The sequence below is a fragment of the Mycothermus thermophilus genome, assembly GCF_041956435.1.
Source record: "Mycothermus thermophilus strain CBS 625.91 unplaced genomic scaffold VTJ04scaffold_1, whole genome shotgun sequence".
In the NCBI taxonomy this organism is placed as follows: domain Eukaryota; kingdom Fungi; phylum Ascomycota; class Sordariomycetes; order Sordariales; family Chaetomiaceae; genus Mycothermus; species Mycothermus thermophilus.
The window spans coordinates 1001281-1024346 of NW_027191427.1; the positions used below are offsets into that span (position 1 = coordinate 1001281).

Genomic DNA, 23066 nt, shown 5'->3' on the forward strand with positions numbered 1-23066 from the left:
GAGAGAGAGAGAGAAAGAAAGAAAGAAAGAAAGAAAGAAAGAAAGAAAGAAAAGAAACTCACAAAAAACGCGCCCGGCCCCAACTTCCACCGTAAATACCCCGCCCTCATTCCCACCATCACGGGGATCCCGTCACCATCACCACCACCAGCAACCCCATCACCACCACCCTTCATCTCCTCAATCTTCTTCTTTTTCTTCTTGGTCGTCATCATCCCCCCAAACCGCGCCAAATTCCTCTCCCTCTCCCTCTCCCGCTCCCCCCCACGCCTCGACGTCCTCCAGCATCTTGCCCACCCCGCGGCGCAGCATGTCCGCCTTGGCCCACCACCGCCCCCCGCGGTGTTGGTTGCGGTTGCGGTGATGGAAGCGGGCGAGGAGGTGGTGCGCCGTGGCGAGGGAGGTGGCGGTTTCGGCGAGGAGGGTGGAGGTGATTGGAACTGCTCCAGCTGGTGGGGGTTGTGATTGTGCTGCTGCTGCTGCTGCTGTTGTTGTTGATGATGATGACATTGTCGTTGACGTTCGTTCGTTGTTTGGTTGTGTTAAGGGTGGAGGGTATTAGTAGTTAGACGCAGGCGGCCTTAAGCATTAATATGCATTTGGATGGGCTGGGTTGAACCGGGGAGGGTTGTTGGCGTTGTGGGTGTTGATAGCTTGGATGAGATCAGCGATGGGTAGGTCGTGGTGGTCAATGGATGATGTGAGTCGGATATGGCATGTCGACCATGAAGTAAATCCTGAGAGGCGAAGAGTTGAGGTTGGAGTATTAATCGACGGGCTTGTCTGTGTTTTCTGCCATGAGCGAGGACTGGGACAGTGACCCAATGGATTAATTAATGACTGGGATCAAGGCTCTTGAGAAGAAGAGATGGGTTGTACGGTCGAATTACATCAAAAACCACCAACTTCGGTGAGAATTAGATGACGGCTCATGAGGTGGTCAAGCATTGTTGTGAGAATAAGTAGTTGCGAGCAGTTGAGGGCTTGGGTGAAAAACAATGTTCGGGAACTTAGTCAATTCAGGGTTAGGGATAGAGCCTGGCTTAGAACTTCCAAGCGCTCCCGCCGCAACACCACACAACAGCTTCCCAGGAGCCATTTGGCAACTACTGCCCACGCACATGGATAAGTATTTGTGGTACAAGACGCTCCCGTTTTCACATTACCAAAAGCCGAAAGGACGCGAACCAAAATTAATCCTCCGTACCAACACGCCATTCACGTCCAATCCCTCAACGCCCACGCCAAGCAAGCATATTATATCTAGACCCATAAACAAGTCCCCAACGTTCATCCCAGAGAGAAGCACCAACAACCCACAAACCAAAGCAAATACCTGCCCCTCGTAACCACTAAACCCAAGAAGCCACCTCATCCCCCCATCCTCCCCTCCCCATCCATCGTCACCATGAACATCTCCCCGTCCAACAAGCAAGAATCCGCCCCTAGCACACCCTCACACCACACACCTCAACCCCCTTCGTCTCCACGTGCGCCCTGCGCGCAAAATACCTCGCCGCAATCTGCTTGACAAACTCCGCGTCCGCCTGGCTCCAAACATCCAGCCCCATCGCCGCCAACGCATCGCTATCCACTCTGATCCACGACAGTCCTTCACCAGTCGTTGACTCCCCTGCAGCTGCCGCCTCCCCTGTGACCGTGTCCGCGTCTCCTCCTGCCGAACCGGCGCCAGACCCGGAGGATAACAGCCTGGTCCGTTCTTCGTCGCTTTCGCGACGGGCCTCATCCAGGTCTAAGCCGAGGAGGTCGTCGTCGTCGGACGAGTCGACAATGTCCGCGAGGACCGTCATGAAGGCGGTGGTGAGGCGGTGGAAGTAGGCGACGACGGCTAGTTCAATGCGGGCTTGGGCTTCGCTGTCGTTATCGCTGGCCTCCTGCTCAGCACCACCATCATCATTATCCCCATCCCTCACGGCTCCGTTATCTCCTCCCCCACCTCCCGCTTGCGCAGAAGAAGCAGCCATCGCGCGCAACGACGCAAGCGAGTTCACCAGACTCGAGCTCCCTCCTGGGGCAGCGGCACTCTCGGCAAAACTGGGCTTCCTTGCGGTGGGGTCTCTCGGCGATTCCATGGCGGGGCTGAAAAGATCGGCCAGCAGCGCTGCGTCGCGGGATTGCTCCTCCAGCTCGTCGTTAAGGCGTTTCTCGCCCGCGGACGCCCACCACATGAACCCGTTGTACGCAAGTGCGGCCCAGGTGGTGGGTTCGACAATTTTGTCCGTGTCGAGGGTCGCTGCTGTCGAGGCAAGCAGTGAAGGGGCGTGGCTCGCGGCGGTGCCTGGACGGGATCCGGAGGGCTTGGAGAGGCGGATGCCTGCTCCCGTGGCGGATGGGGCTGGGGATTCGCTGGCCTCGGTGCCGGGACTGCGCACGTCGGAGGGCGGTTGTGGCTCGTTGCTCGCAGCCGGAGCGAAGCGGGCGAGGCCCTGGACCAGGGTTCGGAAGCGACGCAAGTCACGTTGCGTGGCCTTCACAGGAACCCCCTTTGGGCATTCGACTGTTGGCCAAACGCGTTCTTTGGCGTTGGCGGCGTAGGGCGGGGGCAGGGTGATGAGCATGTCCCAAAGCCCGTCTTTCATGGCGAGGATGCTGTCTGTGGTGCAAGCTACCCATCCAGCGCCGGCATCGTCTCGTGCTGTGTGGTCGTCGCCGGCGGGTTTCGCAGGAGATTGGTACTCCTGGAGGGACGATATGTCGTGGATGCCAATGCAAAAGAGCGGTTTCAGGCGCTGAACGGGAGCGGAGGGATCAATGATGTCGCAAACGGAAAGGGGTATATTAGACAAGACAGAGATATCATACACTATGAGCGAATGGGTTAGAATGGGCTCTGAATATCCAACGTCACCAGGGTTCCTACCAAAGTTGCAAGCCTCGCGAACCGGAGCATGGCAGGATATCAAAATACGTTTCCTCAGCAAGGCAGCACGGTGTATTGGGAAGATCAAGGGACCAAAGGTGTCGAGCAGTGACGTCAAACTCCAAGCCGGGTGATATGGCGAGAGGCGATGTCCTGGTGGCACCAAGGCGGCCCCGTCCGAGGCGGAGCGATTCCTCGTGTGTCCTCGACGACCAAGGGCAGGACGGATAGGCCGAGCACTGAGCAAGGGAGACTCGAGGTCCTTGAGCGGTTGCGGGGCGGTAGTTTCAGAGACGCCGTGTTCATCCCAATACTTGTCCAGCAAGTGTGTCTGATCTCGGTCGGTGGCAAGAGTGGATGCGATCTCTTTCAGACGCTCGGCATGGCGCCAGGCCCTCCCGAGACGGCCGAAGCTCAGGGGCACCAGGACGCCCACGGCAATCATGCGGGCATGGCGCGTCTCCTCTTCGTCGGTGGGGATGTTGACAAAGGCGCTGAGGCCGGCGTGGGCAGCATCGTGGACAAAGTAGATGAGATCCTCGGACACGGTGTGGAGGCCGGAAGGCAGGCTCTTGTATTCGACAGTGCCCTCGAGCTCGAGGCCGGGAGCGGCACGCTTCCATTTAATGGTGTAGCCGGCCTTGACATCAAAGTCGATGAGGAAGAGGGCGGAGATGGGAGGAAGGTCGGGAAGAAGGCCGGACGGTGCTCCGGCTTGGGGGAGCTGTACGGAAAGGGGCTGCTGCCCACGACGGACGGCCGCCATGGTCAAAGACGTTGACGGAGAGCGAGGCGATGCGACCAATTCCGAATCAGGGTGAAAAATAACTGCCTGCGTTGGGGGGAGGGGAAGAATGTCGATTGCGAGGTCGACAGGCACGGATGCTTACGAGAGCAGCATGATGCGGATGATGCGGCGGGTATGACGGACTTGGAGACGAAGAAATTTAGAAGCAATTGGCCATGTCAGCCATCAGTCAATCCTCAAGGCCGGAAATAAATGAATCCAACAGCAGATATATGGCAGCGGAATGGAGGATCTGGAACTGATGCAAGCAACTGGATGCAAGCAGATGCAGAGCAGATCAGCTGTCGATTGTCTCTACGGCTGCCGCGTCAATCAGAGCCAAGCCAAGCCAAGCAGAGCGGTTCAGACGGAGCCAAAAGCCCAACGGATGCCAAGACTGCTCTCAGCTATCGGGCTTGGCAGCACATGCCGGGAACTGGATCCTACCCAGTGCTATACAGTGTCCATTGCACTGTCCGACAACCCCGGCCTCGACGAACCAGGAGCAGCAACAGAGATGGGAAAGCTGCGGGAGCATGCATATGTACTCCGTATGTACATGTCCTCCGGCCCGGTGTTGAACTCGGTGGCTTCCTGGAGATGATTCCCTCCAAGGGAAATCCTCAACCATTTCCCCAAAGACTCAACTGCCTGAGCCTCGGACGACCCCGAAGTGGGCCAGTCCCAGCATCCCCACGCTGTGAGACACGCATTTTCAAGCGGCAGAGGGGTTGCATGTTGCATGGAAGCCCGGCTCGGAGGTGGCCCGTCCAAAATTCTTCTTCCCCAATTTTTCAATTCTGTTGGAGAAGAGAACCACGTGCGTTTTCCGTAGCCTTCCTTCCCACCTGAGCCACCTGAGCCGGTGACCTTCGCCGAGAGCCAGTCTGATTAGGTCAGGTATACTAATAAGCATTACACTCTTGTACGCCCTCACCGCGGTCTCTCGTTGCGCGTGATCCTTCCAAGGCTCGAGTATCCATATAAATTAGAGCTACGACCACACTTCTCTCGTTCCAGGTTGGCTCTCTCTGCCTGTTAGGTCCCGACTCGGGCGGCTGCTTTGCTTCTCTGGCTCCGCCGACCTTCCTCCGAGCCCCCGCCAGAGTCGACTGATTGACCATCTCACCTTACTCTCCTCCTCCGCCATTCACACGACCGTCTCGCCTCGCCTTATCCAGCAGCAGCCGCTTGGTGTTAAAGGGAAGGAAGCCGCCGCGGCAAGACTCGACCCGGGTCTCTTGCAACTCCAAACACCGCTCCCAACAACCATGGCCTTTCTCTCTTACATTGGCTGGTTTCTCACCGGATACTCAGCCCTGATCGTCTTCTTCTACATGCTGTCCTTCATCATCCCCAAGGCGGCCTTCGTGGCCCGCGCCCTGGCCGCCTACATCACCGCCCTCATCAGCTCACTCTATGGCGTCTTCGTCGCCCTCGCCCTGCGCCCCTTCGGCCTGAGCGGGCTCGCCCAATGGGCCGTCGCACGCTCCTACAAGTACTTGATGCTCTGGACCACGGGCGTGACCTTTGAAGTCGAAGACCCGCACGGCTACCTCGACAGCGTCCGCCCGGCCGTGTTCGTCGGCAACCACCAGACGGAGCTCGACGTGCTCATGCTCGGCTGCATGTTCCCCAAGTTCTGCAGCGTCACGGCCAAGGCCTCGCTCCGCCGCGTGCCCTTCCTCGGCTGGTTCATGGCGCTGAGCGGCACCGTCTTCCTCAACCGCTCCAACTCCAAGGACGCCCGCCAGGCCATGAGCGGCGCCGCGGAAACTATGCGCTCCCGCCGCCAGAGCGTCTACATCTTCCCCGAGGGCACCCGCAGCTACACCAAGGAGCCGACCCTGCTGCCCTTCAAGAAGGGCGCTTTCCATCTCGCCGTGCAGGCCCAGGTCCCCATCGTCCCCGTCGTTGTCGCCAACTACAGCCACGTCTTTTGGATCAAGGGGATGGTTTTCAAGTCGGGCCGGGTTCCGTGCAAGGGTATGTATATGTTTTACGTTTTACTCCCAATTTTTTCCACTTTCCCTTTTCAGCCTCACTTACTTACACTTCTTAACTCTTCCAGTCCTCGACCCCATCCCCACCACCGGCCTCACCGCCGCCGACGTCGACGACCTGACCAGGACCACCCGCGAGCTGATGCTCAAGGAACTCATCACCCTGACCGAGAAAGCACGCGGCAAGCCCGTCGCGAACAAGCCCCAGGCCAGCGACGTTAACGGCGTCGCCAGGACCACGGGTGCGCAAGTCAAGGTGGCTGCTTGACGAAAGACGGGGCCGGACGTTGTTCAAGAAAGACAAAGACAAGAAAATCGATATCAGGGGTAGACAACCTCCACACTCCACCCCGACTCGGGGTTGGACAAATACACATCGTTTTCCCCCGACGAGACGAGCAGATCAGCGAGGAGCTAGACTACCACGAGGCTTTTGTGTCGGCCGGGACCTCAGCCGATACTGTCTTCTTTTTTTCGGTCTCGTTGACATAGAGAGAAATGGGACGACGTCCAACGGAAGAAGAGACGGAGAAAATTACACCAAGGCGCTAAGAGGTTGCATTACAAGCAAGGTGACGAGGGGGTTGTGATGAAGATCACAATGATGAAGATGATACCCATTAAACATACAAGATGGCATAGATATTTATTTGCGCGAAACCCATCAGTCTCACTGCCGAGGAGTCTGCATGAGTGACATAGAAGAGAGAGAAAGAGAGAGAGAGAGAGGGAGGGAGGGAGGGAGAGACAAACACTTTATGGTCACGGATGGGCGTTATAGACGGTATTGATTACATACATTCACTATCACATGTCGGTTAGTTGGTGCGGGTTTTGGGGAACCGGCCAGAGACTGAGGAATGGAACCTGGAAAGAAAGAGGGAAGATACCTGTACGGACTTAGACCTGAGCTGCGACCAGCTCACACGCGCAAACCTGGAACCACCTGCTGTCGTCGACCGTCCTGTCTTTCCATGGGGTTGGTCGATGGCCGTGGCACGGAGGCAGAGGAGCGTTTACCCTAGAATCAAATCACACCATCCACCACATTGACACATGTTCATCATCAGTTTTTGCAAGCGTGATATGTCCAATCGTTTTTTGTCTTATTCATATCCTTTTTATACTAGTCCTCTAGAAAACAAAAAACAACTCAGATACCCACCCACCAGAGGAATCAACCACTCTATCAACCAACCCATGCATCAGGTCAATACCACCCCTCCAACCCCTTCAGCACCACCCCTTCCTCCTTCCCCTGCCTCTCCACCAACCTACCCACAACCCAGACCTTCTCCCCCTGCGCCTCCAACACCTTCTTAACCTCCTCGGCGCCGTCCTTATCCACCGCCAGCACCATGCCGAGCCCGTTATTGAACGCGCGCGCCATCTCCTTGGCCTCGACGCGCTCCGCGAGCCACTTGAACACGGCGGGCACCTCCCAGCTGCCGCAGTCCACCTCGGCCGCGAGATGGTCGGGCAGCATGCGCGGGATGTTCTCGACGAGCCCGCCGCCCGTGATGTGCGCCATGCCCTTCACCGCAGTACCGGCAGGGGACTTGAGCGCGGCGAGCAGCGAACGGACGTAGATCTTGGTCGGGGTCAGGAGGGCGTGGCCGACGGATGGGGCGCTCGGGTCCCACGGGCAGGGGGAAGCGTATGTCAGCCCGCGGGCGCCGACGATTTTGCGGACGAGGGAAAAGCCGTTGGAGTGCACGCCCGAGCTGGCCAGGCCGAGGAGCAGGTCACCCGGCTGCATGGCTTGCTTGCGCGGGAGGCGCTGGGACGGGAGCATGACGCCGATGGCGGCGCCGGCGGCGTCGTAGTCGTCGCCCTGGTAGAGGTCGGGCATCTCGGCGGTTTCGCCGCCGACGAGGGCGCAGCCGGCCTGTTTGCAGCCGTCGGCGACGCCCTCGACGAAGGAGGCCGCGGTGGCCACGTCGAGCTTGGAGCAGCCGAAGTAGTCGAGGAACAGGACCGGCTCGGCGCCCTGGACGATCAGGTCGTTGACGTTCATGGCGACGAGGTCGATGCCGACCGTGTCGTGCTTGTTGAGGGCCTGGGCGATAAGGAGTTTGGTGCCGACGCCGTCGATGGCGCCGACGATGATGGGCGCGTTGGGGAAGCCGGCGGCCGAAAGGTCGAGTTCGCCGCCGAAACCGCCGATCTCGGCGTCCGCGCCGGGCCGCGCCGTGGAGGCGACCGCCGCTTTGATGCGCTGCACCAGCGCGTTGCCGGCATCGATGTTCACGCCGGCTTGAGCGTAGGTGAGTTTGTTATCGGCGGGGGCCGTGTTGCGAAAGGCGCGGTGCGCAATGTCGCGGCGGAAGTACATGCCCTCAAAGTTGATGAGCTTGACGCCCTCGTAGGCCTTGTCGACGGCCGCACGGAGGGAGTCGCCCGTAGCGGTGGCAGCGATGACGCGCCCACCCGAGGTAAGGAGGGTACCGTCGCTGGAGAGCTTGGTGCCCGCGTGGAAGATATTGATGCCCTCCGGAGGGGAGGAGACTTGCATGGGGATGTTCTTGGGATAGGACTCCGGGTAGCCGGGAGCAGCGATTACAACAGTAGTGCTAAACTTGTTGGAGACCTTCACCGGAACGCCATCAAGGAAGGGGACAGGCCCGGCGCAGGCATACATGATCTTGGCCAGGTCGGACTCGAGCAGCGGGAGGACAGTTTGAGTTTCTGGGTCGCCGAAGCGGACGTTGTACTCCAGGACCTTGGGGCTGCCGTCGGGGGTGATCATCAGGCCGGTGAACAGGCAGCCGCGGAAGGGGAAGCCCTCCTTGCGCATGCCGTCGATGGTGGGCTGCAGGATCTCGCGCTCGATGCGGGCGATGAGCTCGGGAGTGCCGAGCTTGGTCGGGGCGTAGCAGCCCATGCCGCCCGTGTTGAGGCCCGTGTCGCCCTCGCCGATGCGCTTGTGGTCCTGGGCCGGAGGGAGCGACTTGATGGTGGTGCCGTCGCAGAAAGAGAGGATGCTCAACTCGTCACCCTCGAGGAACTCCTCAATGACGACCTCGTCGCCGGCCGAGCCAAATGCCTTGTCGAGCATGATCTCGCGCAGACCCTGCAGAGCTTCCTCCTTGGACTGCGGGATTATCACGCCCTTGCCGGCGGCCAGGCCGGTCGCCTTGATGACCACGTTGTGCGAGATGGACTCGAGGTACTGGCGGGCCTTCTCGTAGTCAGAGAAGTTCTCGTAGGCGGCGGTGGGGATGTTGTGGCGCTTCATGAAGTCCTTAGAGAAGGTCTTGCTGCCCTCCATGCGGGCAGCATCCTTGGAGGGACCGAAGACAGGGATGCCGGCGTCGCGGAAGAAGCCCTCAACGCCGTCGACGAGGGGCGCCTCGGGGCCGGGCACGACGAGGTTGACGCCATTCTGCCGGGCGAGGCGGACAAGGCCGGGGTAGTCGTTGGCAGCGACCGAGGTGTCGTTGGTGACCTTGGGAAGACCAGCGGTGCCTCCGTTTCCGGGGACGGCGATGATGCGCTCAACCAAGGGAGACTGAGCGAGCTTCCAGGCGAGGGCGTGCTCGCGGCCGCCGTTGCCAATCAGCAGGATGCGAAGGGACGACGCCATGGTCGCTGTCAATCGGGCTCGGACTCGGGCGTGAGAGTGAGAGGGGGCCGACGTCTGCCCGGCGCAGTGATGGCCGCGGTAAACATGGTGCCCCTCGCAAGAGAAAAAAAATCATGTATATCAGCCAAAAAAAGTCAATTACCCCTCCCCCGCAATGCAAGTCATCGCTTATCGAGCGGCGAGTTGTGATTGGTCAATGCGCTGTAGGTGGACGCGAGGCATGCTGGGTGGTCTGCTGCACCTCGAAGGCGACAGGGGGTAACCAACAAAAAAGTGAAGAGATGGCTGAAGGACGTGGATGTCCGTCAGTTTGCCGACAGGCAAGAGGCAACTGGAAAACGTACCTTGGATCTGTCAAGGAATGTTTACCCAGTCCAGAGCAAGGTTTCTTGAAGATGGGAGGAGGAAAGAACTTACCGGAGCGAGGTTCAAAAATCACCGTTAAGCCAAGCAGAGTTTTGAAACATTCGATTGGAAACCACTACCCTTGGATGTCTGTTTCGTCACTGCCCAGGGAGAGGGACAGACCAGTTTGATGTTGTGGCTTGCGTTAACAAGCAATATTTCACACTTTCGGCCACTAAGGTCCCTAGTGAGGTAATTCAGCTTGGGCTCACAAGGCTGCGGCTGAACACTGAAAAAGGAGCTCTTTGCACCACAAAAACACCAGGTCTCCTGATCAGCTACTGTCATGGCCTCACCTCTCCGGAGAGTAAACCACCTTCCACCCTGGCCATTTCAGGTCGGTACCTGTCTGAGTTCACTTACTTGAGCAGACCTTCAGCTCTTGTGTGTGGCACCCGAGCCACAGGCAGGCATCGAGGATCTTGGAATCACTTTCAGAAGCAGCAACAAACGCGAATTGAATTTTGACAACCCGCGGATCCCTGGATCTCGTCAGTGCCGGTCACTGAGGACCATCACCGCCTTTACATTACGAACCTAAGGACGAACGAAAGGATTAGATATGGCCTCGAACCGGGTGGACCAATCTTCTACATCCCGACCTATTTACAGGCCATTATCTACATCCCGCAAGGAGATTAGGATTCTATGGCTTCTCCCGCCTTCAAGCGCCCACTCGGGAACCACAACAACTTCCAAGACCGACGACCGCCGCCTCTTTCGTCGTCGTAGTAACAAAGCTCCAAAGGACCCAATCCGAGCCGAGCTCGTCACCGTCTCCCTACTGGACAAACCTGCATACGCCGCCCTTTCATATGTTTGGGGTAATCCAAACGGCCCAAAGTATCAAATCATCCTCAATGGTCAACCGTTCGAAGTACGGGCCAACCTATACCTCTGTCTCCTGTATTTCTGGGAACACTGGATCGGGATACAATCGGAAAAGCCCCCCGAAGTGGACGATCCGAACGCGGAACGTGAAAGGGAAAACAAACCACATCGCGGACCCGGGCCTCTCCGGCAGCTCTGGACCAGAATCAGAGGGCAACGCGTCCACTCAATCCCGGGCCCTGTGTGGGACCCAGATGTGGCCTCTCACGTACTGGGTCTGCCCCTTTGGATTGACGCCGTGTGTATCAACCAGGGCGACGATGCGGAGAGAAGCAGTCAAGTGCAGATGATGGGCGATCTGTACAGCAACGCGGCCGCCGTTATATCCTGGCTAGGCCATAACTTATATCGAATGATTGCCCTGAAGGCGATTCGCGAGCTTGCGCAAGCATGGAAGCAGCACAGGGAGTCAGCATTAGCCGATCAAACCAACAATCCGTCGACGCAGACAACAGAGATGGACACGGCGACCACCGTGTCTCCGTCAATGCTGAATTCGCTGGTCGAATACATCCGGTCCACCGAAAATATCTGGAAAAACGAGAGGTTGATGGGCCTGGTACTACAAGTGTTCAATAACGACTACTGGCGCCGCATCTGGATCGTCCAGGAGGTTGTGCTTGCGTCCCCATCGTCACACGTATATATGTGTGGCCATGTTATGGTCAGTGAGGCGGATTTCAACATGATGACAGAGTTCATGCCAATCCTCTTTGGCCCAGGTGACGCGGGACAGCTGATTCGTACCCGACTCGAGAACGATCTCATATTCGCAGCCGAAGTTATCCGTTCCGCCATCATACACTGCCGGCTGTTGGATGAGCTTACTGTCTATAATGATCTGATGGCACTTCGTGGACAGGTCCAACCTGGGTGGATGTTTGTCCTCCAGATCGCAAGCCAGCATCTCTGCACGGATCCCCATGATATCGTTTACGGGCTCTTCAACCTTATCCCACAGACGGCCTCCAATGGAAGCTTCACTAACGGGCCGATCATTGCCGATTAAAAACGCCCCGTCAAGGAAGTATATATCGATTGGATGTTACGCGCATCATACGAGAGAGGAAACCTCGATCTCTTGATGTACGCCGGCATTGAACCATTTGGCGTCCAGATTGCAGCACGCTCACCTGCAACCAGAGATTATGTCATCCCTGGCAGCGACCTGAAAAAGGATTTTGGCCTGCCGTCGTGGGTACCGGATCTGTACAACTACAAAGGCCATCACACTGTCGACTGGACTCAGGCAAAGACAAATGGAGGGACCGGAACCAACACCCCCTTCAAGATCAACATCACCCAACAAAACGTCCTGATTGCACGTGCTCGTCGTATCTCAACCGTTGCAACCAACAAGGTGTTGCAAAACATGGATACCTTCATACAACTCGCAATGTCATTTCTCAAGTCACGAAAAACCCTGGGGTACCCCGCGGCTGGAATTCCTCCGCTACAAGCTCTCGCGCGGTTGGCGCTGCACGATCTCATCTCCCAGCTTGACGAGGCTGATGCGAACCCAACGTCGGGGAAGCAACTGCATATACTCAGCTTTGCCTTTTTCGCCACGCTGTCAGCGGCAATACTCGATGCACTGAAGAAGAAAAAGGCCAGATTCATGAGCACCAAGAGAAGACGGCTTCTTGCGGGAGAAATCCTAGGCCTGGACATCGAGGGATCATTCCCCGACGTGTACCGCCATCTTCTCTTTCCCAACGTAGATGTAGGGGAGCTCTTGGGCTGGACAACCCCCGACCTGGCCCAGAACGACACGGAATCGCTTCAGATAGACATCGTCTCCCACCTCATGAATTGGTGTGATGGAGCAAAGACGGTGTTCGAGACGGAGAGCGGTCATATAGGTGCTGGCCCGGGTATTGTCCTACCCGGAGACCTCGTGTACAAGGTCGAAAATTGCAGGTCTCCACTGGTGTTTCGTCTGGACAGCTCCAAGATGACGGGCCAGGTTACGTTGGTAGGGAGTTGTCATGTTGTTGGTGTTGGGGACGAGACTGATGATGATCCGTATTGGGGAGAATATGATGAAGAGCTTCACATTTGCTGAGGTCTGTTTTTCTGGGCGTCGGGGATTGGAATGTCGAAAAGGTACAGAAGAAGATGGTTTTCTTGCTTGATAATAGTAGTAGATTTCCATGACATGTTGAACAACCAACAACACCAACAATGCCCACGAGGAAGAAAAAATGACAACAAGGGATGTTGACGGCAACCGTTGCCAAGACGATTTACAGGGGGTCTTTGGGCCCACCTTCCTAGATAGGCAAGTTGTCAACAAGGATTCGGGCTTCCCTCGACGTCATCTGAACTTCAACGACGACGTTCCGGATGGCATCTAGACATAAAACCGAGTCTCTGCTCAAGGAGATGTTACAGGATGTCTTGGATAAAGTTGGTGCCGCTTCGACTAGACTTCTGTGGTCGTAGAGTGTCGTTCAAGGGTGGAGGTCGACCCATTCCAAAAAGAGGGGATGAGATGGGAAATTGAGGACGAGAGATAGAGAAGCAGAGAGTTCAAGTAGCTGCAGTGGTTCGCGCTCTCTATGGTTGTTAACTGTTGTGTAGATGTTAGTGGTGTCGGTCGCGAGGTCGGTGGTTTGGGTGTTGTCTTCTTGTTTGTCTTCGTGGGTTTGTTCTTCGTTTTGTTCGGCAAGTACTCAATCCATACCAGTTGGAATAACGATCACAGCGCACTCTCATCATATAATATGTCAACATTGATGTTAGAATCTAACAGATTCCCTTTGCCAGCCAGTCACTACACGCTATGACGTGCCCAGTATAAACTACAACATTGACATCGTTCAATAACGCCACACATGCCATGACATGGCAGTCTACCATACAGAGTTGCATAGACAGCACCATGCCTGCAATAATCAGTGTATGCAGGACGTCTTCGAGAGGCCCATACACTTGTGTATTACATGTTTTAGACACATCTTGATGTACCTCACTGTAGCCTTTACAAGCAACAGGACTACAAATTGGCACAGCCAGATGTCAGAGATTAAACACGGCCAGGTCACCGTTGCCTTTAAACACGACTTGCTGGACGATTTCACTGCAAAGTTATCCTTCAGTTCTGAACAATCTCTGCTGTGGTATGAACCAACACTAACTGTTACCTCCAAGGTACTTGAAGATTGGAGGAATGAAGATATGAAGCCCAAGGTTCTTGGGCCCTCCTTTAGCTGTACCTTCCTGAACAGTTCATATTTTCTGGCAGTGAGTTGGTTTCTTTGTTGTTATCCAGGCAGCAAGCAAACCCATGTGGGAGTTTAGGTTTAGGTTCAGATTCGTGGACCTTGCTCTCAAAGTCTGGGTATAAGAGGGGCCTTTCTCTTCCTCATTCTCAAGCTTATCCCTTCCTTCTTCCAACAACCACATCTTCAAGAGTTCTGACCTCTCAAACTCTACAACCAACTCCAAGTAACTTTCACTCACACTCACCTCACATCATCTCACCTCACAACACAACACTTTTCACATCATCGCAACCATGATGTTCACCACCTTCACCAAGGCCGTCCTGGCCATCCTCGCCGTCTTCCTGACCACGGCGTCGGTTGTCTCCGCCAAGGACGACTACGAGGTACGTCCTAATCCTACTTCCAACCACGACCGACCAAAACAGCTTTGCCCTACGGCACCGATTCATGGCTGACATGTTCTACCTCGATCCAGCTCTGGCGCACCGCGGAGCCCGAGTACGGCGGCTACTGGGAGTTCGGGCCCCGGGACCGCAAGAAGTGCTACGACCTGCCGCCGAAGCTCTTCCACAACCTGGCCACTTTCGTTCCCATCCAGAACGAGTACCGCTGCATTCTTCGTCGGTAAGTGATTGCCAGGTTTCCTCTCCAGCCCTCTGCCTCCAGTTGCGGAGGGCACTGGAACTCAAAAGGGCAGAACATCAAAACTAACGAAATACCCACAATCTACAGCGTCAAGTGCGGCCTCCCCTGCGACGCAAACTGCATGCTCCCCGTCAATCGCGCCACGCCGTATGCCACGGACCTGACTCCTACTGGCTTCCGCTGGGCGGCCGAGTCGTATGAGTGCCACCACTTTACCGATGAGAAGGATGCTATTCCTGTCACCCCCCCTCTCCGTCCTTCCCGTCCCGCCCGTCTTTGAATGATGATGGCGGGGTACCGCTTGGGCGGTCGGTTTCGTGAAAGGGGTTGATCATGGCTTTAGAAATGGATGGGATGCTTTTGATGGTTGATGGGGAAAGGGTCAACAACGGAGTTCGGAGTTCATGGGATCGGTCAGTTAGTTCGGGATTGCAAATTTCAAAACGGCGTTGATTTCTACATTGGTTGAGTGACTAATTATGATGTTTGACATGTCTTGCCGAGTTATGCTTCGGTGTTCTGGAAACCAAGGAGCCATGCCGTGGAAGAGTCCGGGTTGATACAACTTCAGCACCCGCGTCATTGCTCTAAGCGTCCATTAACACCGACGACTCTTTAAATTTGAGAAGAGCGCCAACCCAGAGACTGGATGAGTGATCTGCTCGGAAATTGAAGATGCAAGTGCCCATTCTAGCTTGCTGTCATCGCCCCTCATGTCAAGGGACGGTGGTCAGTCATTTTGCTTTCCCAAATGCGTCGACTTTGATTCTAAGCAATACTGCCCCTTTGGCACCACCACCACCACTACGACCACATCTTTCTTCACATCACTACTCCAAATCTCTCGTTCAGGTCAAGTAAATCTGACAACCAGCATGTATTAGGCAGCAGTCGGGTGTAGAATCGTCGATGTCTCAGAAAGCCCGGTAACACCGTTTCCGAGATCTCTCCTAAAACCCATATAACCAATGATGAGACGATAATAAAGCGGGTTCCAAGATTGATGACACAGGCATATATGATGGGCGCTTGAAGGTGGACACATAGACATCGTCGATGACTGAGACTAGCCCGGGTAAACATTTCTGAGAACAAGGTGGAGGAATAGGGTCAGTATCAAGATCGAGCCCGCTATGGCGTTTCCATCAGCTCTTCATTTTCCATCAGCCATCACCCGGATGACGAGGCAAATCCATCACATCACTCAGGTACCTGAATATCTAGAGGAGGCGTTGGCTGTTCAGGTTCTTCGGCCTCCCACACCGTGGGATTGACTGTGTACGTGTCATAATAACTGCCCGAACTCAGGCTAAAAACTCCTCATGCTCTTCGTATATGCCTCCCTGCCTGGACAACTAAATAAACACGTCTTCGAAACCCCGGACATATACGATAGGCAATGCGTCTCCGTTACCCCTTCATCATCAAAGACGCGGCCTTCAACCGTGCCGAAGTAACTTGCAAATCCCACCGACCAACAAGAAACTCAAGTATTTCGCAATACAAACCGAACCACTCTCCAGGGACTTTATACGGTACCCAACTAATCGATCAACCAACCAGCCCTCTGATCAACTCCTTTTCTATCCCGCCTACCTACCCACCTATCTATCGACTTAACCCTCCCCACCTCCAAACCCCCCAGCCTCCTCCCTCTCCTTCCTCGCCGCCTCCTCCTGCTCCGCCTCCCTCTTAATCCGCACATACGCCAACTTCTCAAACCTGCTGAGGGACCTCCACCAATGCTGCCCGGCCTCGTGTTCCGCGATGCGCTCGAGCAGGTCGGCCGTGCAGTAGCGCACCTCTTTATCCTTGTGGAACAGGCCTAACGCCACATAAAACAGCCCCGCCTGCGACTCGGGCGCCACCGAGAGGAGCAGGTTGATGTCGTCGTAGGAGCGGACGTGCCGCGCGAGGGCCTCGTAGATTTCCTTGCTTTGCTGCGGGGTCAGGCGCTGGGTGCGCAGGCGGTCGTGCAGGTGGGCGAGGTCGAGGTTTTTGAGCGGGCGCAGGGCGCGTTGGCGGTCGACGTCCTGGGGATCACAGGGTCAATATTGGTTCATAGTGGATGGGTAAGAGACAGACAACAAAGACACATACCTGAATAAAGCTATAATAACTCCTCGTATTCCTCCACCCTTCAATCCTCGTCACGTTCCCGGCCAACTCCCTCGCCTTGGCCGCCTCGTCGGCCCAAACATATCCGTGACCCGCCGCCCCGCCGAGGCTCGGATCGACCACGTCTGGCCCGCTGTAGAGCGCGCTGTGCCCGTACACGCTCTCCTCGAACGCCGCAGCGATGCGGGTAAACTTGAGCACCCACGCGCGCCACTTGGCGCGGATCACGCGCTCGCCAGCGCGGGAGGCGATGGCCCTCAGGATATCCGCCATGAAGGCCGCGTCGCCCGTCAGGTCGTTGGTCGCGGACGAGGACGAGGACCCGGACCCGCCGGAGCCGCCCGAGGAGATGTTGACGAGGTTGGCGTAGGCCGGGTTTTGCTGCTGGAAATACACCAGACCCTCGGTGATGGGCGCCGGTTCGATCTTGCTGCTGATGCGCATCTTGCCCGTGCGCAGGTCGCACAGCAGGTCCCACCATTCTGGCTTCTCGTCGAAGCGCGGGTTGGTCACGCCGGCGATGAAGCCGGGGACCTTGAGCAGGTCGTCGACCTTGGTGAGGTCGGTGTAGGGGAATGCGTAACGGGTGAAGCCGCGGAGGATGCCGCCCGAGGCGAGGGCGCACGCAGCCAAGACGGCTTCGACCACCTCGCTGGCTGCCATGTTGTGGCCGAGGAAGACAATGCGTTTTTGCGTGAGTAGGGCGTTGACGAGCACAATGATGGGGTGGGTGTTCGGCCCGTTGGTAGTGAGGTGGGCGTGAAGGGGGAAGGTTTGCGGGGATTTGGAGTGCGAGTCGGAAAAGTGCTGGATGAGTTTGATCAGGGAGAAGTCGCCGACGATTTCGGGCATGACGGCTACGGGCACCTTGATGGGGATAGGGATGCCCTTGTAGATGACCTTGCTCTCAAACTCGTGGGTGTCGCGCGGCACGACGTAGGCGGCGTGGCCTTCGATATGTGCTTTGGAACCGGAGCGGAAGATGCTCGGCCTCTTGGGGGGTCCGCCGCTGGCGTCGAGAGGCTGGAGCATGTCGTTGCCGGCAGTCTCTGCGATCCGTGCCTCGATCATTTGCTCGAACTTTTCAACGAAGAGGTCTTTGTTCTCGCTCGCCTGGAGCAGGGTCCTCTCGAGGTGGTTGAGCTTGGGCATGAGCGACAGATCCATCTCATTGACAGCGTTGTACAGCATGGCAAGCGTCTCAGGGACGGGTGCCTTGAAGTACTCTTCCAAGGCGAGGAGTAGCAGGGGCTGAAGGAAGAACATAGTTAGCATGGGTTGTGAACACGGCCAACCCTCATGGGCGTAGGGGATTGGAATCACCTTGTAGATATGTAAAAATGGATGTCTCGTGCAGATCGCCATGGCCTTGACCACGGCACCGCGTTTTACCGTCTTGTCCGGCTTATTATTGACAAGACTGAGGACATATATTAAAGGCGGGCCCTGAGCGAGCTCGGACTCGGAGTCTGTCGAGTCGTCGTCCCAGTCATCGTCATCGTCGTCGATGTCGCCATTCTCGTCATCCTCGTCGTCCGACTCATGAATGATGCCCTTGGCACGATCCCGTCGCCGGTTCCGGCGCGCGCGTCTCTCCTCCTTGGCCCGCCGCGCCGCTTCATCTTCCTCTTGACTGGTGTCCTTGTGAAGGAAGAATATGGTCCAGTCCTGGTTCCGAACGTGCACCTGATCGGGCAGCATCAGCTCGGCCAACATGTGTTCGTCACTCGTAATGGCGACAGGATATTGGTGTTCCATGACAGGGCCGCGGTCAATATCGAACGAGGCCACGAGTATATATTCGACATGGTTCTCGGTGCTGCCTCGCGGGTACTGGGAGCGCAATTTTCGGCGAGGGCGGGCCACGGAGGAGGCGTGGGCGGAATGGTCGTAACGAGGATGGGTGCCGGCCGACAGGGAACTATGGTGGGACGAGACGCCAGTCCTCGTCGAGGGCGTTTTGCCCTTGGAGCTCGGGTCCGAGACCCGGTCCATGTTGGGAGGTGGCCTGGGGGAGACGGTTCAGATCGCAAAGGTGTGGTATGGGGAGAAGGAAACGCGCCAGAGGGTGTATGCTATGTCATGTCATGCCAATGGCCGACGGTTGTGGTTTCTGTAGTAGCTGGCTCAGGGGCTAGACGGAGAACATGTGGTAGTTATTCGTGGTGTTCGCGAGACCGGCCGGAGGGGTGTTGGTGCGTCTCAGAGAGACAATGCCTAGGTATCGAACTGGCAACTATCTCGAGTCCTATGTGTTTTGGGTGGCGGGGCAGCCATATATACGGACGTTCGGTGTGTAGCTGAGAGAATCTGGTGGTTCAAGAGACGGACGACTTCGAAGCGGGCAGTCGGTCAGTTGGTTGGGTCACGGCTTGTCGAGGTACGGAGCACTGCGTCAAGCACTGTATCTGGCTGGAGAGTCAATTCACAGCAAACAGACTAGATACAAGCAGCGAGCCCTTCGATGAGGTGGAGGGTGGAGGCGGCGGATGTAACTCCCGGGTCGCCAGATCGCCAAATGTTTCCACTGCCTTATGCATTCGACCGTGACGCGGGCCGGGAGACGGGAGACTGACTGGATGTAGGTGTTCAGGGGCTTGATACCTTAGATGGGCGGCTGCTGGGCTCCGAGTACCGCTCTGCACTTTTGCACACAAGAACCCCTAAGGACGGGAACGCGCCAATCCAATCCAACGTGTGTTCTCCTCGATCACTGGTGATGATGGGATGGAGTTGGCCGTACCCTTGCTCCCAGATGCCGGCCTGGGAGGTCGAGTGGCCCCTGGGGTGCTGGTCTGGGGGGGTTCCTTTCTGGAGATTGGCGGCAGTGAGTTTCCCCTTGCCAGTGCTCCCCGCCAGCGGAATCAGCTGCTGGCTGCTGGTTGTGGGGTTTGCCCATGTTTGAGCTTCAGCCCGCTGTGAGGGGACCGGGTCCCGCTCTTTTGGGACCGACGAAACTGGAACATGCATGGGCCCGGCCCCACGCCGAAACTGGTCAAGCCACAATACATCCCGCCAATCGGTGGCTCACGGCCGCAGGTGTGGCTGCATCCCGGCTTGTTGCCCGGTGGGCTTGTTTACATGCTTGCCAAATCCAGCGCCATCCACATGCTCTGGCTCAGCAGCGACGGGAAACACCGAGATCGACAACGCTTTTGGATTCGACAACAGCCTGCCCACATATCTTCGGAGTGCTTCAATCTGCGACCGTCCTTCTTCCAAGACTGTGGTTTCGAGAGTGCCTGTTGTTGACGATTTCCATTCCGTTCGACAACAAACCCAACACAGCCCAACTTCAACACCTCAGCTCTACTTGGATATCTCATCCTGAGTTCTCCACAACCTCACCATCACCATGGTAAGAAAACATCAGAATCCAGACCGCCCTCCACAGACTAACCCGTCCAAGTCGATGCCACCACTCTACAAACCCACCCCGCTACGAGCGTCGCCCTTCGTCCGGCCACACTCCCCCGCCTCACAAGCCTCACTGCGCCAAACCACCCCCTCGAGCTCTCCGATAAAAAGCCCGCCGACAGCAAGACACGGGGGCAGCCCGGTGCCTCCAGCCCATGGATTCTCGACCCCGCGCGGGCGCGTCACGGTCGAAGACGTTCCCGAGTCCGTCGCCTCCTCATCCCCGCCGCCGCCGGTGCACACCTTCCCGCTCCGGACAACACCGCGTCCAATGCCAACGCCCCCGGCCCCGGCCCCGGCCGCAACAGGCTCCGTCGCACACGGAAATGCGCTCTCCAAACTCCTGCCGTCGCAGGTGCGCACGATGCGCGAGGCGTTCCAGATCCTGGACCGCGACAGCGATGGGATGGTGAATAGGGAGGATGTGGTCGACATGCTGAATCAACTGGGTACGTGGAACACATACATACATGCATGGATACGGACAGTTCATGATGCGGAACATCTATGCTAACTACTACATCTTACCCCACCACCAGGCCTCCCCTCCAACCCCCACGATCTCGCCGCTTTCTTCCCCCCTTCCGGCCCCGCCACCATCACCATGGCCATGTTCCTCAACTCCATCGCCACCTCGCTGGCCGAACTCTCCCCCAGCGCCGAGCTCCTCTCGGCCTTTTCCGCTTTTGACGACGACGACAGCGGGCAGATCGACGTGGCCGAGCTGCGCGACGCGCTGCTGCACACGGCGCCCGAGCCCGGCCAGCCCAAGCTGACGGCGCTGGACGTCGAGAAGGTGATTGCCGGGTTCACGGGTAGGCGGGCGTTTACCAAGGGTTCGGGCATCGGGGGAAGCACCGGCAAGAGGGGCGAGGTGTTTAGGTACCAGGAGTTTGTGAATACCATTACCGGCGCGAATGCGGGGACGCAGGCTGCCGAGGGGGCCGAGGCGTGATTGAGTTCGTCATTTGCTTGGGGGGCCAGTCTACACACTATTGCTGCTGGGTTGATGGATGGGTACGTAATGGGGCGTGTAGCAGACGTGACGATGCACAGGGAACGGATACGCTAAAGGCACCACCAACCAGAGGTTTGGATGCGATCAAGGGAGGCTGGTTTATCGATGGGCAAGGCAAACTGGATCGGACGGGTATTTCCTTTGACAGTCAATCATGAATTCATGACGCACGGATTAGATATGAGCAGAGCTGGAACGTTGGAATATTTGGCGCAGAATGTAACCCGGACGGTTTGACGCTTGGTGTTTGGACCTATCATTATCATGACAACATTGGGGGTGGCTGGTTGACAACCATGGTGGATGGCCGCGGTGCTTGACCGGCCTGCAAGATTGGCGAATCTAGTTGTTGATGGCGAGCTCCAAGTGCCGGGGCTCGGCGGCTGTTGACCAGTCAGTGGCTTGCCGTTGCTGCGGGGAACCCGACCCGGGTTTGGGTTGGTGGACGGTTTGACATGATGTGTGTGTGATGGGACCGGGGAGGTTGGAAGTTGATGTGAGGCGGTTCCCAGATTGTTTTTGGTTGCATCATGTCATCGCCGCTTGCTGCGGGTTGATGAGTCGAGGTCTTTTGAATTCTAGTGTATGATTTGTTTCGTCAATTTTGTCCCTTGATAGCCTGCCGTCCGGCCCGTCTCAGCGGAAGGTACCCTCCCGCCGCCTTCCCGCTTGTCAACCGTCGTCACAGCGACTTGGGGCAACCGGCTGGCCCACCGAACCTTCCAGAATCGGAGTTTCCCAGCCTCCGGGACACTGCTGACCAACGACCGATTACGCTGCGTTACGGCACGTAACCGTAACAAACCTTTGAGGCCCGGCCCGGGCTTCAGGCTGCAGTCGGAAGCCGCGTCGCGCGGCTTCCAAGTTCCAGGTCCCAGTCCGGGAGTGTTCTTGCTTTTTCACGTTTGACCCCCAGGCTTGGGGGTCTGGAGGTTGGCCTCGTGGGAACGGGCGGGGACTTTCGCTTGATCCTGACTTGTGTTGACTTGAGCCAAGGGGTCACCGCCGAACTCCTCAACCTGGAACAAATCTCTGGCCACTCGACTCTTTGGTGCTGGCTTGGTGTTGGCATTCTGACGAATGGATTGTCGCCTTTTCCAATTTTCCAGAGCAACGTCGTAATAGAGTCGCAGTCCTGGCCACAGCTCGACAAATCTTTTGCAAATGCCAACTAGGGGAAGAGGAGGATCCGGCCCTACGGATAGCTCGACTGGGCCCTAGCCTGACGGTAGTTGGCTTTGCCTGGCTTTGCCTTACGCAGTATCCCGCCCTCCTGGTTTGCATGGCCGGCTGAGCTGAGCAAGCCGGCCGGCCACAACCAAGCCCAGATAGACACAAAGCACGTCCACCGAGTTGGACTTCAAGGCTCTTGGACTTCTTTTGACCTTGGGACATGAGCCAGATTGCAACTTGTTGTGTTTTGTGTCCTGCTTGACACACATCACAATCCATTGCTGCTCTCTTCCATCCATCCTCCGACCGACACACCTAGCCCTTGGCCTCAGGCCCATCCGGGATCCATTCCGCATTCCTAGGTCGCCTTCCATCCTCAGATACCCCCCGACCCGGTTCCCCAACTTTTTTTTCTTGCTACCCGCCACACAGGAACCCCTTGGACCAGCCCGGGTCTCTTGTTTTTGTTCACTTCTCTCCTCCCACCTCTAATCCTCTGGTTTGGATTTTCTTGATTTTCTGGATTTCCTAACCAGCAAAAAAGAGAATCCAGCCACAGTCGCCTCCAACACAAAGCCTGGGATAGCCTGGCTCTGGGACCACCTGCGCCCCAAACCCTCCTCCCACATCCTCCCTCCCAAGGTCAAGCCGGCCCAGGTTATGCGGCCTCAGGGATAACGCAGGATTCCGCACTCTGCACTCTGATCTCTGCAGACGAGTCACACTGATTAGGCACCCCGACGCCTCAACCCGGTCGTCCAGTCGCCCCAGTCCTCCCGTGCTGGCTGACACTGTGACGGGAGGCCGTCGGCACCCCTCTGGGCAGTCAAGGGCAGTCAGCGAAGTGGAAGTCAGCGCGGTCGCCTCAGTGGACGTCTCAGCGGGACCAGCCGCGCCGTAACAATCGGCACC

At 57.0% G+C, this 23066-nt stretch overlaps 10 protein-coding genes across 10 annotated transcripts; 5 read left to right on the plus strand and 5 right to left on the minus strand.

Annotated features, from left to right (window-relative positions):
* Positions 1 to 180: 180 nt before the first annotated feature.
* Positions 181 to 510, minus strand: VTJ04DRAFT_349 (uncharacterized protein; the record flags this gene model as incomplete). The annotated part of the gene is made up of 1 exon (XM_069361395.1): positions 181 to 510. The coding sequence occupies one exon, from the start codon at positions 508 to 510 to the stop codon at positions 181 to 183; it is 330 nt and encodes a 109-aa protein (XP_069222959.1).
* Positions 511 to 1121: 611 nt separating this feature from the next.
* On the plus strand, positions 1122 to 1349 carry VTJ04DRAFT_350 (uncharacterized protein; the record flags this gene model as incomplete). The annotated part of the gene is made up of 1 exon (XM_069361407.1): positions 1122 to 1349. The coding sequence occupies one exon, from the start codon at positions 1122 to 1124 to the stop codon at positions 1347 to 1349; it is 228 nt and encodes a 75-aa protein (XP_069222960.1).
* Positions 1350 to 1445: 96 nt separating this feature from the next.
* Positions 1446 to 3647, minus strand: VTJ04DRAFT_351 (uncharacterized protein; the record flags this gene model as incomplete). Its single annotated transcript, XM_069361418.1, has 2 exons — positions 1446 to 2824; positions 2882 to 3647. The coding sequence occupies 2 exons, from the start codon at positions 3645 to 3647 to the stop codon at positions 1446 to 1448; spliced, it is 2145 nt and encodes a 714-aa protein (XP_069222961.1).
* Positions 3648 to 4939: 1292 nt separating this feature from the next.
* On the plus strand, positions 4940 to 5939 carry VTJ04DRAFT_352 (uncharacterized protein; the record flags this gene model as incomplete). Its single annotated transcript, XM_069361429.1, has 2 exons — positions 4940 to 5654; positions 5740 to 5939. 2 exons carry the CDS (start codon positions 4940 to 4942, stop codon positions 5937 to 5939), a joined length of 915 nt encoding a protein of 304 aa, XP_069222962.1.
* A 942-nt stretch (positions 5940 to 6881) lies between these two features.
* VTJ04DRAFT_353 (uncharacterized protein) lies at positions 6882 to 9257 on the minus strand (the record flags this gene model as incomplete). Its single annotated transcript, XM_069361440.1, has 1 exon — positions 6882 to 9257. One exon carries the CDS (start codon positions 9255 to 9257, stop codon positions 6882 to 6884), a length of 2376 nt encoding a protein of 791 aa, XP_069222963.1.
* Positions 9258 to 10905: 1648 nt separating this feature from the next.
* On the plus strand, positions 10906 to 11562 carry VTJ04DRAFT_354 (uncharacterized protein; the record flags this gene model as incomplete). The annotated part of the gene is made up of 1 exon (XM_069361451.1): positions 10906 to 11562. One exon carries the CDS (start codon positions 10906 to 10908, stop codon positions 11560 to 11562), a length of 657 nt encoding a protein of 218 aa, XP_069222964.1.
* A 2511-nt stretch (positions 11563 to 14073) lies between these two features.
* On the plus strand, positions 14074 to 14708 carry VTJ04DRAFT_355 (uncharacterized protein; the record flags this gene model as incomplete). Its single annotated transcript, XM_069361462.1, has 3 exons — positions 14074 to 14166; positions 14259 to 14407; positions 14516 to 14708. 3 exons carry the CDS (start codon positions 14074 to 14076, stop codon positions 14706 to 14708), a joined length of 435 nt encoding a protein of 144 aa, XP_069222965.1.
* A 1336-nt stretch (positions 14709 to 16044) lies between these two features.
* VTJ04DRAFT_356 (uncharacterized protein) lies at positions 16045 to 18541 on the minus strand (the record flags this gene model as incomplete). The annotated part of the gene is made up of 3 exons (XM_069361473.1): positions 16045 to 16461; positions 16529 to 17797; positions 17870 to 18541. 3 exons carry the CDS (start codon positions 18539 to 18541, stop codon positions 16045 to 16047), a joined length of 2358 nt encoding a protein of 785 aa, XP_069222966.1.
* Positions 18542 to 18864: 323 nt separating this feature from the next.
* Positions 18865 to 19516, minus strand: VTJ04DRAFT_357 (uncharacterized protein; the record flags this gene model as incomplete). The annotated part of the gene is made up of 2 exons (XM_069361484.1): positions 18865 to 18954; positions 19151 to 19516. The coding sequence occupies 2 exons, from the start codon at positions 19514 to 19516 to the stop codon at positions 18865 to 18867; spliced, it is 456 nt and encodes a 151-aa protein (XP_069222967.1).
* Positions 19517 to 19901: 385 nt separating this feature from the next.
* On the plus strand, positions 19902 to 20918 carry VTJ04DRAFT_358 (uncharacterized protein; the record flags this gene model as incomplete). The annotated part of the gene is made up of 3 exons (XM_069361495.1): positions 19902 to 19904; positions 19956 to 20412; positions 20503 to 20918. The coding sequence occupies 3 exons, from the start codon at positions 19902 to 19904 to the stop codon at positions 20916 to 20918; spliced, it is 876 nt and encodes a 291-aa protein (XP_069222968.1).
* Between the last annotated feature and the right edge of the window lie 2148 nt (positions 20919 to 23066).